A 17229-nucleotide genomic window follows, 5' to 3' on the forward strand; every position below is an offset into this window, starting at 1 on the left:
GAGGGCTCTAGGACCCTGCCAGAGCCCTTATGCCTCCCACTTCCTTCCCAAAGCCAGGTACCTGCCCTGCCTAGCCTACTCAGCTTCAGGAAGTTTGCAGGCACAGCGAGGGCTCTGGGATGCTCATACAGCCTTCCCAAAGCCAGGTAAGTCTGTGATCGCAGCTTTGCTCAGTGTGTTTGTGCGTAAATAAATAAATAAATAAATAGAGAACGGGTTTTCCCTGCTCTCAATTTCTTTATTTATTTTCCCTCAGCCGGGCTCATGCAAGTAAAATAATATTAAGATGCGAGTTACTGGTTTTTGTGAAACCCACTTCAGTCACAAACTAGGTGTATTCTTTTATGATGTTTTTTTTTTTTGGAGGAGGGGGAAAGAAAAAAGAAATTGGCATGATTTTGGGTTGGTTGAAAATGTCCTTGTCCAGAAACTGATTCCCTCATCAGCCAATTTCCTAAGGAAACTGGAACAAAAAGCAGAAGAGGTCAGCTAAGAGCCACCCAAACCAATGCAAGGGACACTTAAGGCAGGTGGTGTCACTTAGACAGGATCAATGGCTCAGACAGACAATTTAGTTTGCATTTCCAAGGTCCCCTATGCAGAGCTCTGTATTTGAGTTTCTCAACAGCTGATCTGGAGCACCTCATTGCCTCTAACAGAGTGGAGACTAGATTATTTTCTGCCTCGAGTCTCAATGTTGAACCTGGTCTACATGTTCACCAATTAAAATGTGGGCAAATCCCCTAACCACCACCCCAAACCTGCATCTAATCTCCCGTTTCCCCTCTTTAAGAGATGAAAAGATTTACATGAATACATTTTGTTGCACCTACACATCAAATTTGCTGGATACAATCAATAACCAATAGCTGTTGCTTGTCCTCTGTTACTTATAATACATACACTGTCACTGCCACATATCCCACAATGCCCTATGCCTGACACCACCCCTCTATATTGTACATATTTTGGAATGCCCCTAGATAAGAAGATGAACTCAATGGAGGAAGGTTCTGGTGCAGGGGGAAAGAAGAGCTACATCCTCCTTTCACCTCCGGATGTCAGAGAAGTCAGACAGTTCCTCTGCCTGTTCGACAATCCCGTGAGCTGCTTTGGGATTGTGGCTCCCAGCTTTAGTGCGGGTTTGGGCATTCCCAGGAAGCCTGCTACCTCTCTCCCCTCTGGTGTTTCGGGAGCTCTCTCTGGCGTCAGGTTCAGGGTGGACTATAATGTCCCCTTGACTAATAGAGGATCTGGGGACTTCATTTGGCTTCTTCTCAGGTTCAAGGGTGAAATCTCCATGTGGGACGGAGGTGCAGAAACTCAGGATAGAACACAGGCTGCCCCAGCTCTGTTCACACTGGGCCTGGACACTCCGAGTGATGGCCTCTCTAACCTCCTCTCCACAAGTGAGCAAGGTGTTCACTAAATCGACATACGGCCTAGGAGAGAAAAAATAAATCAGAAGAATGGAAGGTTACGGTGAAATGGCAGCTTGAGTAGTTTGATATACCTCAGGCCTGACCCCAAAAACAAAGGCAGCTCAGCAGCCCCACACATTCACTCACTGAATTGCGGGTGACGCTGTGGTCTAAACCACAGAGCCTAGGGCTTTCCGATCAGAAGGCCGGAGGTTCGAATCCCCACGACGGGGTGAGGTCCCGTTGCTCGGTCCCTGCTCCTGTCAACCTAGCAGTTCGAAAGCACGTCAAAGTACAAGTAGATACATGGGTATTGCTCCGGTGGGAAGGTAAACGGCGTTTCCCTGCGCTGCTCTGGTTTGCCAGAAGCGGCTTAGTCATGCTGGCCACATGACCCAGAAGCTGTCTGCGGACAAACACCGGCTCCCTCGGCCAGTAAAGCAAGATGAGCGCTGCAACCCCAGCGTCGTCGCAACTGGACTTAACAGTCAGGGGTCCCTTTACCTTTACAACCCTGTTGTTCATTCCCAGGACTTTCAGAAGTTTCCAAAAAGTTTTTTAAAACAACATTAACAATAGAAGTCAGGTTTAAAACAAACAAAACTATAGCAACAACAAACCCTCAGTGTAAAACACAAAGAAAAAGACTTGGGCAGATCAAAAGGTGTTCACCTTGGCGCAGAGGTGATAAGGTAGTGGTTTGGAAAATATTAGGCAAGCCTTCCTGGAGAGAAACCTTCTATTGCCAGAGCAGTGCGCCCAGTGGAATTTGGGTGGGTTCTGGTTGTTGGAAATGTTACAGGAACCAGTCCCCCCAATATTATGAGAATTGTACCAGTTATTGGAGCCATATTAGCTCTCTTCAGATGCTTCTCCCTGAAATTGAGATCACATGGAGAGACAGAGTGGGGAGAGATGCTCACCCTGTGCCAGCCCCTGTCCCAATACCATCGATGTGTTGGGGGATGGTGTTAAGTGTGAATGTGTGGCTTTAAGTCTGCCTAAATATGAGTAGGCAGCCACCATGAACTGGAATCCATAGAGGTACAAATTCAACAGGCTTCATGCATCCAGACCTTCCCTTGAGACAGTGGTGGGCTTGTGTCAGGTGTAATGGTGGGGCAAGCACACGTGGCTTCAGAAAGGGCTCCTGTGTTAGGAGAACCATATCCGTTTATCGTATTGTTGCCAGGCAGCTGCAGTGTCTTGTTACACATTATTTCATCTCTGAGAAGTTGGAGACTACTGTACTTGTGAAGTGACTTCTTCCACACAATGGCTGGTGCCTGGTTCAGACTCCTTCAAACAGATTGATGAGAGGCAATACCCACCATCTCCTCTGGGTCATTACAATGATGGAACACAGCCTGCCCCCATTCTACATAATTGGCTGATTCTGGTAGAAGAGGGAAATACCCACTGCAATATCAGAATAAGGGATTGTGGGAAATGTTTATCCCATTGAAATTAATGAACATGACTACTGTCTCCCCCTTTCAATCAACACACCTACATTTTACTCATGAGAGACCACTGGAGGATGGACAGAACACTAAATCTCTTCTTAGTCAGCCTCCTCACTAGTCTGGGTAAAATTCTTAGTTGCCAATGGCAATCAGAGGAGTGGTTAAAGCTGGGATAAACTGTACTATGCATTATGGAGTGGAATAGTCATACCTCGGGTTGCGCATGCTGCGGGTTATGTTTTTTCCGGTTGCACTCCGTGCCGAACCTGGAAGTACCGGAACGTGTTACTTCCGGGTTTTGGTGCTTGTGCATGCGCAGAAGCGCCAAATTGCATCACGCGTGTGTGCAGACGCAGTGGCACGGGTTGCGAATGCGCCTCCTGCACGGATCGCATTCGCAACCCAAGCGTCCACTGTAATTCAATGTGGAACATAGTGCTTTGACTATTAAAGCTAATGACTGTTAAGTTGCTAGATACCACAGCAGATGTTTCCTATGGATATGCTTAGATCAGATCTGAGAGGCGAGCCTATAGTCTTGACAAAATACCTTCAGGGGCAGAGAAGTTAAGAGTGTTTTTCCCTAGCTGTTATTTTCAAGTATGACAGCTGGTATTAAACCCAGTTGGCAAACAAATAGTGCTTTTCCTTTACCATTTGTGTTATGAGAAACTGTTTGTAGGTTTGTGGTTGCTCCCTTGTCTCCAATAGTATTATAACCACCACAAAAAATGGATATACCGTATTACTTGATCATCTAAACACCACTGGCATTTTTGTCAACAGTATTTTTTTAAACTGCTGTAACATAATATCATACTGAAGACTTTTAGTTTCTAATGAGCTTAGTTGCATTCCACATCTGTCATACAGACAAGCCATAATATTCAATTTGAGGATCACAAGGAATTTTCTTTTTTAAGTTGTGGCAACCAGTCACGTTGTTCTTGTTTTCACTGATTAGCTACCTCTCTTCATACTCAAATATCTATATTATTATTTCAGAATGTACAATTTAATTTGGATTCTGAGCTTTCTTTGAGAACTCATGTATTAAAAAAGCTCCCAGCCCTCATCCTTAACAACCATTTAGGCTGCAATCATATACAGTGGTGCCCCGCTAGACGAAAATAATTCGTTCTACGAATTTTTTCGTCTAGCGGTTTTTTCGTCTAGCGAAGTGGCAATGACAGCCGCGCTCCGCTAAACGAAAAAAAAAGACGAAAATTTTTCGTCTTGCGAAGCAGCCCCACTGACTTTTTCGTCTTGCGGGGCAGCCTTCCGCTAGACGAATGCCGTTCGTCTAGTGAGTTTTTCGTCTAGCGAGGCATTCGTCTAGCGGGGCACCAGTGTACTCACATGGAGTAAGTACCGCAGCCCTGGCCACCTTTGGGAAGAAGGGTGGCATGGAACCTTACCAACCTTACCACAGGGTGCAGCCACCCAGTTCCTTATCCATTTGTACCACCTTTGGCTATTACTGACATGGGGTGTCATGCGTGATCTTATCTGGCGCCCAAACAACCTGGCTGTAGACCACAGTATTGTGACTGTTAACACCAAGGTGTGCTAATGATTATATAGCAAAGAAAATTTACAAGATTAGTTTAGAAATATCAAAGGTGTTTCTCATGATTGTGGTGCTGACAACTGACACAAAGGAACCTATGAAATGTTTGACTATCCAACATTTTAAATTTTTATTCACAAAAATAAAATAATCAAGGAGGTTGGCATTTGATTCCATGGGAGTGAAGATATTAAGGGAGTTGATACTTTTCAGCCATTTCCAATAACAATTGGGGAGAAAAAGGCCCCCATTTTGCATCAAGCTGTACGTCACAATGTTCAGTATATTGTGTCTTATGCTAGGCTGGTGGTTTTCTTAAAAGAAGAAAGAATATAGTTTGAAAAACAATCATTTCTTTTCTCTTTACTTCTAAAAGTTCGAGTTTATTTTCACTGGACTATACTGCTTCCACAACAGCTCCATTCCTGAACACTAACAAAGGTCTCAATCCTGTACAGAATCCCAGATGGATTAAAAGCAGGATTTTGGGGAGAGCTGTTCTTTCATAGTGAATTGCTATAAACAGTAACTGTTGATCATTACACTGAATAACAAATGCTTCCACATTTTAGAGACAAACAGCTGTCAAAGCTGCATTCTTTTTAAAAGCATATCCTGATCTGAATAAGAAGTTGAACTAGAACTGATACATCCAACCCAAGACAGTTTTTAAGAGTCCCTTTGTTGCCATTCTTGAAGCGGGGGAAATGAGCTTTTAAGAAAAACGAGAAGTAAGTGGAGCGTTTGTACCTATATTTTGGCAGGTTAGATATTAACAGCGTGGTCTTTGCCAACCATTCACCAAAAATTGGCCTCACTAGGATTTCTGCATGTGTAATGTTAGAGTATGCTCTGAGGATTTGTGTGTTTGTGAAGCCTGACATTTTCCCTTATAATATATAAACCAGTTATGTTACAATACACCAACAAGAAGTATTGGGACAAATTTAATTAGGGTTCTTTTTGCATGCCAGCACCACCACTCCCTTTCATCTTTTAATTTAAGAAGCAACGTATATGATTTTTTTGACGATACAAGCCTTAATTTCAATTGAAAAGACTGAGCATGCCATTAATAATATCCACACATTCCTTCCTTGTTCCAAACTGGTTTTCCAGGCAGTGGTCCACAAAGTACATGTGAGGTTACTGGACCATCTGCCATCTTTGCACACCTTTATATCTGTGTGAAGGAGGTGTTTGGAAATACGATAGAGAGATTCAGAGTACCGGTAAACAGAGCCATGTTTACAAAAACAGACAAACAAACAATTACCCCACAGATGCTATACCCCAGAATAAAATCTGCCACAGGAGCATTCACAGGATGTCTTTTGGGATAGTTCTCAAAAGGTATGTTTTTGATCTTGGGCACATAAGGGAAAACCCCTAAGAGCAACTGAACAGACTGAAGAAGCTTCCCTTTGTAAACTGCTTTGATTCCCCCCCCCCCCCAAATCAGGTGGTGTATACATTTTATTAAATAATAAATACATCTGAGGTCACACAGACATTCTGTAGACGGTTAAGGAACCAGAGCCCATATATTACAACAGAACAGCCGCACCCAACCCCTCCAGATGCTTGGGAAAACTTCCATCATCCCCAACCATTGGCTGTGCCAGCTGGAGCTGATGACAGTTGTTGTCCAAAATATCAGGAGGACAGCTGAAGAAAAAAAACCCAGAACACGCTAAATTTAGTGTACCTAGTTCAAATGCAATGTATAAATCAGTCCCCAAGTACATCCAAGGAGATACAAGGGATAAATCTGGGAGTGGCAGCCTAGCAAGACAGTGGGAAATCCTTTTGCAATGCCATTGCTTTCTTTCTGTTGATTACGGGCTTATCCATACTAACCTTTAATGCTTCATGACTGAGCGCTGTTTTGTTTCTGCTCCAGGCTTCCCCCTAGCAAAAACCTGCTCTTTAGCATTCAGTTGGAGTAAACGTCCATTTGGGTTTCCCATGGATTGCTGTTTGCTGCGATTGAGCTTTAAAGAATGGGTTTTTACGGGGAAAACTCTGAAGCAAAAAAAACAAAAAAAAAAGCTCAGACACAGAGCTTTAAAGAGCAGCCTGTGCCTTGAAACAGTGGAGGAATTAAGTGTGCTATCCTAATGTACCTGTAGTGTGCTATCCTAATGTACCTGTTCTTTGCCCTCCCTCTCAAGGCTCAGTTGCATCATCAAAGCCTACCAGTGGTTTGGAAATGGCCCCTGCGACATTTCTTTTCCTGCTGGCTGTCCATACACTTCCAGATCAGTAAAATTAGGGTATGTGCAATTCTGTGAGGACGCACAACAGCAGGATTATCACGACTGGAGCGTCCCTGGAACAACTGGGGATAACACAGAGCAGGCTCCCCTGTCACCTCCCACTGGAGTATCCAAGCTCTGACTTACTCATGCTGCAGCAGGTCTTTGAAGTGAATCATCTCCACAATGACCTGGACGTTCTCCTTGGCTGCCGAGCAGAGGTCGTGCTTCTGGTAGCATTCTCGCTGCAGCTGGAACACCATCTCCTTGATGGCAGGGCACTTGCGGCTGATGCAGCTGAACTTGTGCCGTAAGGCGTGAGCCTTGCACCGCAGAGCATCTTTAATGAAGGATTTTCCCTGAAGAAAGACAAAAAAAAGCACACCAAGTCTTCATCTCCATGAAGCACGACCTACAGCTGAGTTGCCACCTCTTTTCTGGGAAGCCATCAGAGAGTTACACATCACAGATCATTAATCACATACAAAAACCCCCCTAATGATATAAGGCCTTTCCTATAAAAAGTTGTGTTACATTTTTATAAATAGGCCTATGAATGTTCTGAGATCACAGTACCCTAGTGCAGAAGGTTGTTATGGGGGAAGAATCCCATAACCTGAGCATATTTAGTTTATTATTTATAAATCGGTGCCTGTGAGATGGCACTAAACGTATGTGAAAGAGAAAGAAAGAGTTTGGATTTGATATCCTGCTTTATCACTACCCGAAGGAGTCTCAAAGCGGCTAACATTCTCCTTTCCCTTCCTCCCCCACAACAAACACTCTGTGAGGTGAGTGGGGCCCAGAGACTTCAAAGAAGTGTGACTAGCCCAAGGTCACCCAGCAGCTGCATGTGGAGGAAGGGAGACGTGAACCCGGTTCCCCAGATTACGAGTCTACCGCTCTTAACCACTACACCACACTGGCTCTCAGTGGCAATAGTTAGAAAAGGCCAAGTGTGGCTAAGCAGTGTTTTCTAGTTACAAGGGCATGGAAATGCAACACCCTACACAACCCTTTGCCCCTCCCCACAGCAAAGGTCAACGTGTCGTTTTAGTCTTCAGAGTCACAGCTTCTCCAGCATAGTCCTGTGTGTTTACTTGACTTCAGTAGTGCTTACTCTCAAGTAGGTATACAAAAGAACTGCGGCCTTACAGTGCCACCTATGCATGTCTACTCAGAAATAAGTCCCTTGAAACCAGTGGGATTTATTCAGTTAAGTATCTGTAGGACTGCAGCCACAACCTGTCATTATCTATTATATACTTTAACAAAAGGCCCTTTGTCCTTCATCCTGCCTATCCGTGTCAGTCAAGAGACCTTCTGTTAGAGTGAAAAAATGCAGCATTCAGCGTGTCACAATAGCATTATGACATTAGTAGATGTTGGAGGGCACACCTTCTACTCTGAAACTTCCAAAAAGGCCTAGTAAGAAGGGTTAGATTCTGAAGATAAAAAATGCCTTAGATATGCACACCGCATACTATATGATCCCTTATCCTTATTCTGCCCTCTTTTTCTGCCATTAGGTTTGAAGCCCAGTCATGCTTCAATGGTGTTACAATTCTTTGGATAATTGGTCAGCAATTCTTCTCCTTGGTGGATGACAGGCAGCTGGCAATCCTCCTACATTCTTCCCATTCCTTAACGCAGGGGTAGGCAACCTAAGGCCCGTGGGCCGGATGTAGCCCAATCGCCTTCTAAATGCAGCCCGCGGATAGTCCTGGAATCAGCGTCTTTTTACATGAGTAGAATGTGTCCCTTTATTTAAAATGCATCTCTGGGTTATTTGTGGGGCATAGGAATTCGTTTATTTCCCCCCTAAAATATAGTCCAGCCCACCACATGATCTGAGGGACGGTGGACCGGCCCATGGCTGAAAAAGGTTGCTGACCCCTGCCTTAACGTTTCAGGTCATCCGAGCTGATGAGCATTTCACGTTCTGTGCACCACAGGGCAAACACTCTTTTAAAAATTTTGACTCAAACTTTACAGTACCAATCATAGCAGTTGAGTGTGAGAACGCATGTTCCTTTGGTTTGGCATTTTCTTCATCACAGAACAACCCCCCCCCCCAAAAAAAACCACGATGAGAGGGCATTTGAAGAGGGGGGGGTGCTCTTTGCTGAGTTGTGCACCAATATTCTGTATATTATTTTCATTTTGTAATTGCTAAAGCTATACCTAGAAGAAGTTTCAACACTTGAAGCAATTCAACATAATCTAATTCAACTTGCATGGGCATCAAGGGGGCTAGAGAATGTGGAGAATTATGGCTATGGACCATAATGGGAATCCTGTTGTACAAAATGTGTCAAGTATTGTAATATAAAATGAGCATTTCATTTTCCGTTCTTAAAACAACAACAAGGGAAAGGTTTTTCAAAGGTGTCTCAATATTAGGGAATGGGTGATAGATTCCTATTCATCTGAAAGGAAGCAGACATCCTTACATGTCTGAAGAAGCAACTTAAACATTTCTAGAAAGATTCGTTTTCAAGTCCAAAGTGAGGAGTAGCCTTGTAGCTTAGCTGCACAGAACACCTTTGTCTGCAAGACAGCTCTCCTCCCTACCCACGCTAAGAGCCGCTAGCTAGGGGTTGAAATCTTTACACATAAATATGTGTGTGTGTTCTGTAAACTGCCTAGTCAAGCCAAATGCCACTGACCCATCGTAATGTGCTCCTTCCCTCTTTCACTGAAATTGGAGAGCAGCTGTACAAGACATAATAACAGGATGCTTCAACGATGTACAAATGGTTTGGAGAGAAAAAGGTCCCAAACCCAGGCAAAGCAGCTGCAGACACCCCCAAACGAACAAACCGTAAGACAAAAAAGCAGGCACCCCCAGGAAAAAAGGCAATGTAACAAGCCAACTCCTCACTCAGTTTAAAAAACAAGGTGCCCATGGTTGCCATGTTGGGAACCCAGGCACTAAAAGGATGACAAATGGAGTTATTTAATTAGTGACTCTGCAGGAGGTTCTGCTTGCCTCAAGTGCCAAAGTGTTTTGAACTAGGGCTGTTCACTAGCCATACTTAGAATTGTGAGATCCAGGTTGCGATTAAAATAAGTCCTGTGTGTAAGGAAGAGCCATGCATGAATCTAGAAGGATATTTAGACGCTGTGTCATAACAATCTCCACTATTTGAGGGACAACCGCTTTAAAAAACTGGCTTATCTTTTTGGCAATAGGAAATGCTATTCTATATGGGCGTATCAGTGCAGTCTTTGGCTCCTGGGCTCAGCAAGCAATTGGTAATGGAGATATGTTGAAGGATGCTAGGTCCTAGAACCTCAAGTCAAGAACATTACAGTGCAAGTTAACGTCTGAGTGCCACCGAGTTCAATGAGGTCTACTCCTAAGCAAGTGGGTTTGGGAATACACACCCATTGCATTAAACAAAGATTACTTCTGAGCCACTGCACAGTCTGTAATACAAGCTGTCTTTTCAAACAAGTGCCCTCATACTGTTTCACCTAGCATGCTGTGGAATCTCCATATGGTGTTTTTCTTCAGCTGGTGGGACTTGAAGTGGACATGCAGTACATATATTGAGCTACTAAGGGGTGACGTGTGTGTGTGTGTGTGTGTGTGTGTGTGTGAAGGCAAGATGTAAGTTTAATAAGAGACTTTATGAACGAACCTTCTGTGTTATGAACACCCCCTATTCCAAAGGTGTTTCAGTCTTGTTCATTTTTGCTGAAAGGAGAAAATGTGACGAGAAAACAGAACAAAACAAAATCTAACAAAACTCTGCACTGTTTATTCCTGCAGCATTTGCATCTTCTAGGCTGATTTGTTGGTACATTTCCTTGTACTTTTAGGTCCAGTTATGCTTACCTGGGCATCAAATTTTCCAGCATTGTGGAGGAACGTCATGCAGATCTCATGTAAGCCTCGGATCTCACAGGAGTTGTTTTCAAAGCACTCAAATACACTGCACCCCACATCACCAGCATTGACCAGACAGTGCTGGATTTCAGCTGAAAATGAACATCCATCACAATACATGTTTAAAACTGGAAAATATACTAGAAGGTGGAGGTTTTGTTTTGCTAACAGCATCATCATTTCAAGAAAAAGGAGAGAAAGTGCATGAGACACACATTAACTGTCCTTGCCTTGCACAGAAATTAAGAGACAAGCATTTAGTTACAGAAATGCAAAGTCAGTGTTTGGTGTTCCCATTCCTCAGAGCTATTGTCTCATGTGGCAAATCTGATCCACAGAGCTCTTAAAGCAATAGTCACAACAAGGTTCCAAGATTCTTGCACCTGAAGATATTGAGAAAGTGAATTGTCAAGATTTCTGAACAAGTGCCTTGATTATTGTTTTATGGTTTGGCCCATCTTCCCCAGATTACTGAAGTCAATTACAAAACTCCTAATATAGCTACAGGAAGAAAGTCTTTTTGCTACAAGCTTTTGCTGCATTGCCATTTACCACACCCCAATATTCACCACACATTTGCAATTCAGTTGTGCACACGTTTACTTGGAAGTAAATACTGTGCTACTGTGTTACATGGGGCAAGTATATGTTCCACTGAAACCCAATTCAGCTACCATAGGACAATGTACACACTCATGCATGCAACAGTAAAACCAGCCAGCTTTTCCTTCCATGATTCCTTCCATGATTCCATGAACTTCAAATACTGATAGTGTGTTAATGTGTGTGTGTACTCAGATGCTGAGAAGTCTAAAAAAAATCAAGTCCAATAGCACTGTGACATTTTAAGTAAAAGGGAAATGTTTTGAGTGCCATATAGATAGCCATTGCCCTAGTACACATTTATGTACCGGTATCACTCTCTGCAAGCTATTTCCAGCCTTTCTCGTCTGCCCTGGCAGCTCAAGGCACGGATCCTTTGATTTTCGTTTTATATTGAATACACCGCTTCCAGGTTTTCTCCAATGATGAAGCAGTTTATAAACAATATAAAATACATACATGAAAGAAAATGGGTGTTCCTTAAAAGGGCACACAGAAGCCAAGCTAAGAGAGAGGGATCCTAGTTAAGCAAAATAAATAACAAGCAGGTAGGAATTCCTCCTTTTTAAAAAAATACTGATTGGACAAAGGGCCAGAAGACCCAGAGCAGGATTTTGCAGCCACATCTCCTGTATTTCCTTCTCAATGAAGCCTCACTGTATTGAATTCTATAGACACAGGAGAAGCTGTGCATAGCAGATGGGAAAAAGCGGCTCTTTGTCCAACATTGTGCAAGTATGCAGCTTGGGTGTGTGTGTGTGTCTGTGTGTGTAGGTGTAGGTGTTCCAGGAGGCCAGCTGTAGTGCTTGTGTTGGGTAGGATGCAAATGCGGTTCCAATCACACGTCCTGGCCTCAGTCAGTGTGCAGAGATTTGCACAGAACTATGATTCACATGTGGCACTTGGGCATTCCTGCATGTGTGTGTTTTAATCAAAGCTTTGCAGCAGCCAGCTCCACTACAGTTAAACCTGGGGAGAACTGGAGGGTGTGTGTGCTGCTTTCCTCTGTTTCTTTCAATTCATGTCTGGCAGGTTTCCTCCAAGGAAACTGCACTGCATTCTGACTTATGCGACCAGTAGGCATTAAAAAGATCACGCGCACGCCCCCCCCCCCCACAAAAGAGGGAAGACGGAAAAGGAGAGGAAACCCCCTGTGGTGAATTGCATCACTGCACGCCTCTCCTGGCAGGGAAAAAAAATAGAGAGAAAGACTCAGCAGTTCTACTTAGGTCTGCACGTTCCAAGTGCTCTTTTTCTTTTTCAGTCGGCTCCTAAACCTGCGCTCAGGAAGCATCCTTTGTACCAGCAATGCTTTTTCCCCCTACTGTGCTTCCTACCCGCCTCCCCTTTAAGACTTTTGCCTCCGGAATCTTGCTGAAAATTAAAGGATGGGAGAGAGCTGACCAGTATGGAACGTGCAAAGACACGCAAAGGACTAGTCATTAAAATCTTTTTATAGCAAAAGAAAAAAAAAAAGTGAGCAAGCGAGAGCGAGAGAGCGAGCAAGCACGTATTCTCCTCGGCTTATAATTATTACCTGGTCTAACTTTCACTCTCTGGTCCTCCCCGTCTTCTGTCTGCGATGAGCTCCTTTTGCCTTACTTAGATGGCAGCACAGCTCGGCGGTCTGCAGTTCCAACAGGGGGAACAAGCACGTGCGCTTCCAAACTACAGAAAGCATTTTTATTTTCTAAAAAACCGATTTCTGTTCCCTCCCTGCGATGCTCATCGCCGCGACTCTTTTGAGCCTTCCACGCTGCACAGGAACGCAAAACCCAGAGAGCCAATTCCCCGAACTTAAAATGCCGGTTTGCTCCCCTTCCGAGTTTAGACTCACATGCCGATACGGTTTGATGATATTGGAAAGGAAGCCCAACATACCTGTGTTTTGCAAAGACAGGCGCCCTTTTTGCTGAGGCGCTCTGTTATCTTGGGCACCATCCGGAGGGTTGGTGGCTTCCGTGCCCACCACCGGATCCAAGCTTGCAAAGACCAAAGCCAGGGTCACGAATTTCCCCAACCACTCTGCAGCATGCATGGCCCCGATGTCTACGCCAACAGCACTGACCGGAGGAGAGCTCGCCCTCTCTCTCACACACACACACTTCTTTGCAAGAAAAAAAGTGTGCGCGCAGCGTGGGGTGATCAAGACGAGAGATCCCGGATCTTTCCCAAGCCTCGCTCGGAGCGTGCGACCGGCGCTGGTACAAGTGCGAGAAGTGGCCAGGAAAGGGAACGGATGGTGCCTCAAATATCCCTCAAAGCTCCGGTGTCACTTGAATGAAGGAGTCGAGCAGATGTTGTCCGCCAAGCCGACCAACCAGAGCCTCTCTTTCACTCTGACACCACGCTCGGGGGGCGTGGCCTGCGCTCAACTACTTACACACTCCAGCGAGCAACTCTGGAGATCTCGGGACGGGAAAGTAGCTGCAAAGTGCAGCAGGTTGCAAAAGCATGCACCGGCGACGAGCGTGGTCCAGCGAGCGGATCGCGCTCCCGCCTTGCTGCGCGTTGCAGCGTCCTCACATTCCCAATGCGGAGCGCTTATTTGCTCGGTCGTTAGGAAGTCGATTAAAGAAAAAAAAAGGCGACGCTAAGAAACAAAAGCGTCGCTCTGCAAGGGCGGTCGCTTGCAAGCAGCAGCGGCGGGAAAAGGGAAGCTCTTGCAGCAGGCGATGCGGACGGGGGTGCTTGCAAGACTCGCGCTGCTAACTAGGGGGTGGGGGGCGTTTTGCATGAGTAGTTTGGAAATCGGGCCAGGTCGTTTCCGTGATGAATTTAGCGATACCTTTTGCTAAGCACCACACCAGCAAGACTCGCTCTCTGCCTGCCTGGCACCGTGCAAGCGCGTCTACGGTATGTATGGCACATGCGGCAACCGAGCGAAGCCAGCGAGTGGCCTGCGAAGATCGGATTTCGAGCAGGCGACCTAGGCGGAGCCATGTGCTTTTGCAGCCAGGGGAGCCCAGGGCGTCGCCAATCTACACGTGTTCCTTCGGAAGCGGGTGGGGGGCGGCGGCGGCGGCAGGGAGCTTATCTGATATCCGGTGTAGCACCTGAACCCGAACAAAAGGACACTTTCGCCTTTTGGATCGAAGAACCCCCGTTGCACTCTGCGGTTAATATTTGCATTTTAGAGCAGTACTTTATTAATCTTGGCTCGTTTTCTTCATACATGTCACACAGAGGGAACAGTTTATAATGGTGGGGTGGGGAACCCGCACTGCCCTCTTTCCCCATTAAAAAAAATAACACCTGATACATAGATTTGGACCCTAATGCCAAGTGGAGGTGGGGGGATTCAAATGGAAAGCTTGGTTTTATTATGCCCCCCCCCCACTATGGAACCGTCTCCATCCTCAACCTTAGCGCACGCCTCCCCTTTCGCCCAGATTTTGGGGGGATGGGGGAGAAGCGGCGATCCTTTTCTTGTGTAACCCCACCGCAGTCGTTGCATCATCTGGTTGCTGTGCCTCAGCCCTCATCCACAGCCCGATCCTCCCGCATTCCTTCCCAACTGCATTGAGAAGGCGCGGATTCTGGGGCAAGGCAGCCCGCCCTCCCCGGTGGCGCGTTCGGGATTCCCACCTAAAGCCTTCCGGCAGCAGCTGCTTTCCTTAAGGAAAGCGATGGAAGCCTTCAGCAGGTGACGATGGGGTGTGTGTGCCAGGGATCGGGGTGGCTCCTCTTCTTTCCTTCCTCCACCCCCCCCCCACGCCCCGCTGCAGCAATCGCTTTCAGAGGTTTCATCAGGCAGACGCCGCCAACCTCCCGCAACTTCTCCCCTCCGGCCTTCCAGTGGAGGAGAGCGGCGCGGAGTGCCCGGGTCCTGTCTGGCTGTTGTAATGCAGGCGGCGGCAGCAGCAGCCGAGGGGGCGGGCGGGCGGGCGGGCGAGCCCTACGGACTCTCTTCGCCAGGGACAGCCGGCTTGCCGGAGGAGGGGCGCGGCGAGGAATTTCTCCAGCTGTTGGTGCTGCTGCTGCTGCTGCTTCTGCGATCCCCTTGCTCCCAGCTGTCAAAATGCACTTGAGAAAATCCACTCTCACCTCCTGAAGTGGAGGGGAGCCCCTGGGAGGAAGACGTGACACTCCACGACACAGCCATGGAGGACCCTTCCCTCATCTCCGCTCTGGCGCACACACCGCCCCCCCCTCCCAGCCCCGGCGCGCGCCTTTCAGCTCCTCTTCCACAAACCTCTCTGCCTTTCCGTACAAAGCATCGGGTGGTGTGTCGTCGAAGTGTCTTTGTTAAGGTTTCTGGAGGCCAAACTGTGGTGGAGCCGGAATAAGAAGGGTAAGGGAGAATTCAGGGACATTCACGAAGGAGGTGTAGGGAATGTAGGCTATTTATTAAGAACCTTACAGCGAACGAATTCTCCAAATGTGGATCTTTATTTATTTGTCAAGACTTAGGCTGCCCCACCTTTTCTCCAAGGCGCTCAAGGTGGCAAGACACACTTCTCTCCCTGCCCCCGTTTTAACCTCGCAACGACCTTGTGAGGTAGGTTAGGCTGAGAGATAGCAACTGGCCCGAGGTCATCCAGCAGGACAGCGTCCTTTTGTAAGTGCTCTCAGACCCACTATTGAATTACCTGTTCTAGGACCTTTCCTGGTATCGGTCAGTCATTACCTGGTTCTTCTTTTTTCCCCCTTTGGAAGATGGGGACAACATTTGCTCACCTGCACTTGTTCTCCAAGAATTCTCAAAGATTATGGACAGAGGCTCTGAGATCACATCTGCAAGTTCCTTTGGTACCCTTGGGTGCACCTCATCAAGCCCTGGAGATCTGGATTCATTTAAAGTAGTTAGGTGTTCCCTTATCACCTCCTTTCTTATATTGGGCTGCAGCTCCCTCCTTACATCATGTTATTCTGTCATCACCAGGTTGGGCATTGCTTTCCTTTGGGGTGAAGACATGTACCTCCCATACATATACCCACCTATATTCTCATACTTCAGGGTACTCCAGGTACCATGACGTGTTGGTCGCCAATGGCACCAGCTTCCCTTGACCCTTATTAGGAAAGGTTAGGCAAGGGGCAAAGCAAGAGCTGCTACAGTGAGGGAGAGGCAGCTGGGGGCACTCTTACAACTGCAGTTGCAGTTTGGAGCACTCCTGAGGATCCTGGAAGGGCTGCAAGGTTTCAGAAATGACGGGAGAAGTGCTGCAATGCATTTTTTAGTGACCAGCGCTAGGCTCAGGATACAACTTATAGGGCCAAATTCAACTGAGTGGTCCCACTGGAGGAAGAGCAGCTAGCACAACAGGGCTCCCCTCCCATCTCTGTCATCAAAATGGCTCAGGTGTGTGTCTCAGGAGAAGCCCCACAACAGCACACAAGGGAGGAGAGGGGAGATTGTTCCGGGGGGCCAAGCAGAAATGCCTGCGATGATAGATTGTTGCCACTGAAAGCAAAAAGTGGACAAAACATACACAAAATCAAAATTCTCGCTCTGTAGCAGCCCTGGTTAGAGCTAGGGAACCCCATGGTGCTTCTTTGTCATTTGGAACTACATACGATGTGAAGTCCAGTTTGCATTTTTTGTCTTTCAATAAATTTAAAATACCTGTAGTATTAGTCCAGACCAGTGAACAGTAGATTCTACCTTCCTTTGCTTTCTGTTAGTAAAACAGGCCTTGGCTGACAGTTTCTGTCGAGAAGCTGTGGATGATTTTTGGCTAATTTAAATGTGCAGAACAAGCATATTGATGGTATCCCCCTCCAACTGAACCACTACAGGCTGCAGGTTCCCCCATGTTAAAAAAAACAGGGTTGGATGAACCATTAAGTAAAATAAGCATGTGCTTAGGGCATCAAGGGAAGGGGGCACCACTGAAATTTTCCATTGCCAGATTCTTGACATTCATGGTCACAAATTGCTTAGCTGAGTGTTCCTTTTCTCAGCTGAAGTATATTTTAAATCCCAACAGAACAACTATGCAACAAGGCAGGCTGAATGCCGTATCTCTACTAAGCATAGAAGCAGATGTGTTATGTAAGGTTAGTTTTCAGG

At 46.2% G+C, this 17229-nt stretch overlaps 1 protein-coding gene across 1 annotated transcript; it reads right to left on the reverse strand.

Annotated features, from left to right (window-relative positions):
- Nucleotides 1-365: 365 nt before the first annotated feature.
- Nucleotides 366-13642, reverse strand: STC2 (stanniocalcin 2). The gene is made up of 4 exons (XM_033139960.1): nucleotides 13095-13642; nucleotides 10560-10702; nucleotides 6863-7074; nucleotides 366-1442 (listed from the first exon to the last, which is right to left on the reverse strand). The coding sequence occupies exons 1-4, from the start codon at nucleotides 13249-13251 to the stop codon at nucleotides 1049-1051; spliced, it is 906 nt and encodes a 301-aa protein (XP_032995851.1). The 5' UTR covers nucleotides 13252-13642; the 3' UTR covers nucleotides 366-1048.
- Nucleotides 13643-17229: the final 3587 nt, after the last annotated feature.

This window comes from Lacerta agilis, chromosome 2 (genome assembly GCF_009819535.1).
Source record: "Lacerta agilis isolate rLacAgi1 chromosome 2, rLacAgi1.pri, whole genome shotgun sequence".
In the NCBI taxonomy this organism is placed as follows: Eukaryota; Metazoa; Chordata; class Lepidosauria; order Squamata; family Lacertidae; genus Lacerta; species Lacerta agilis.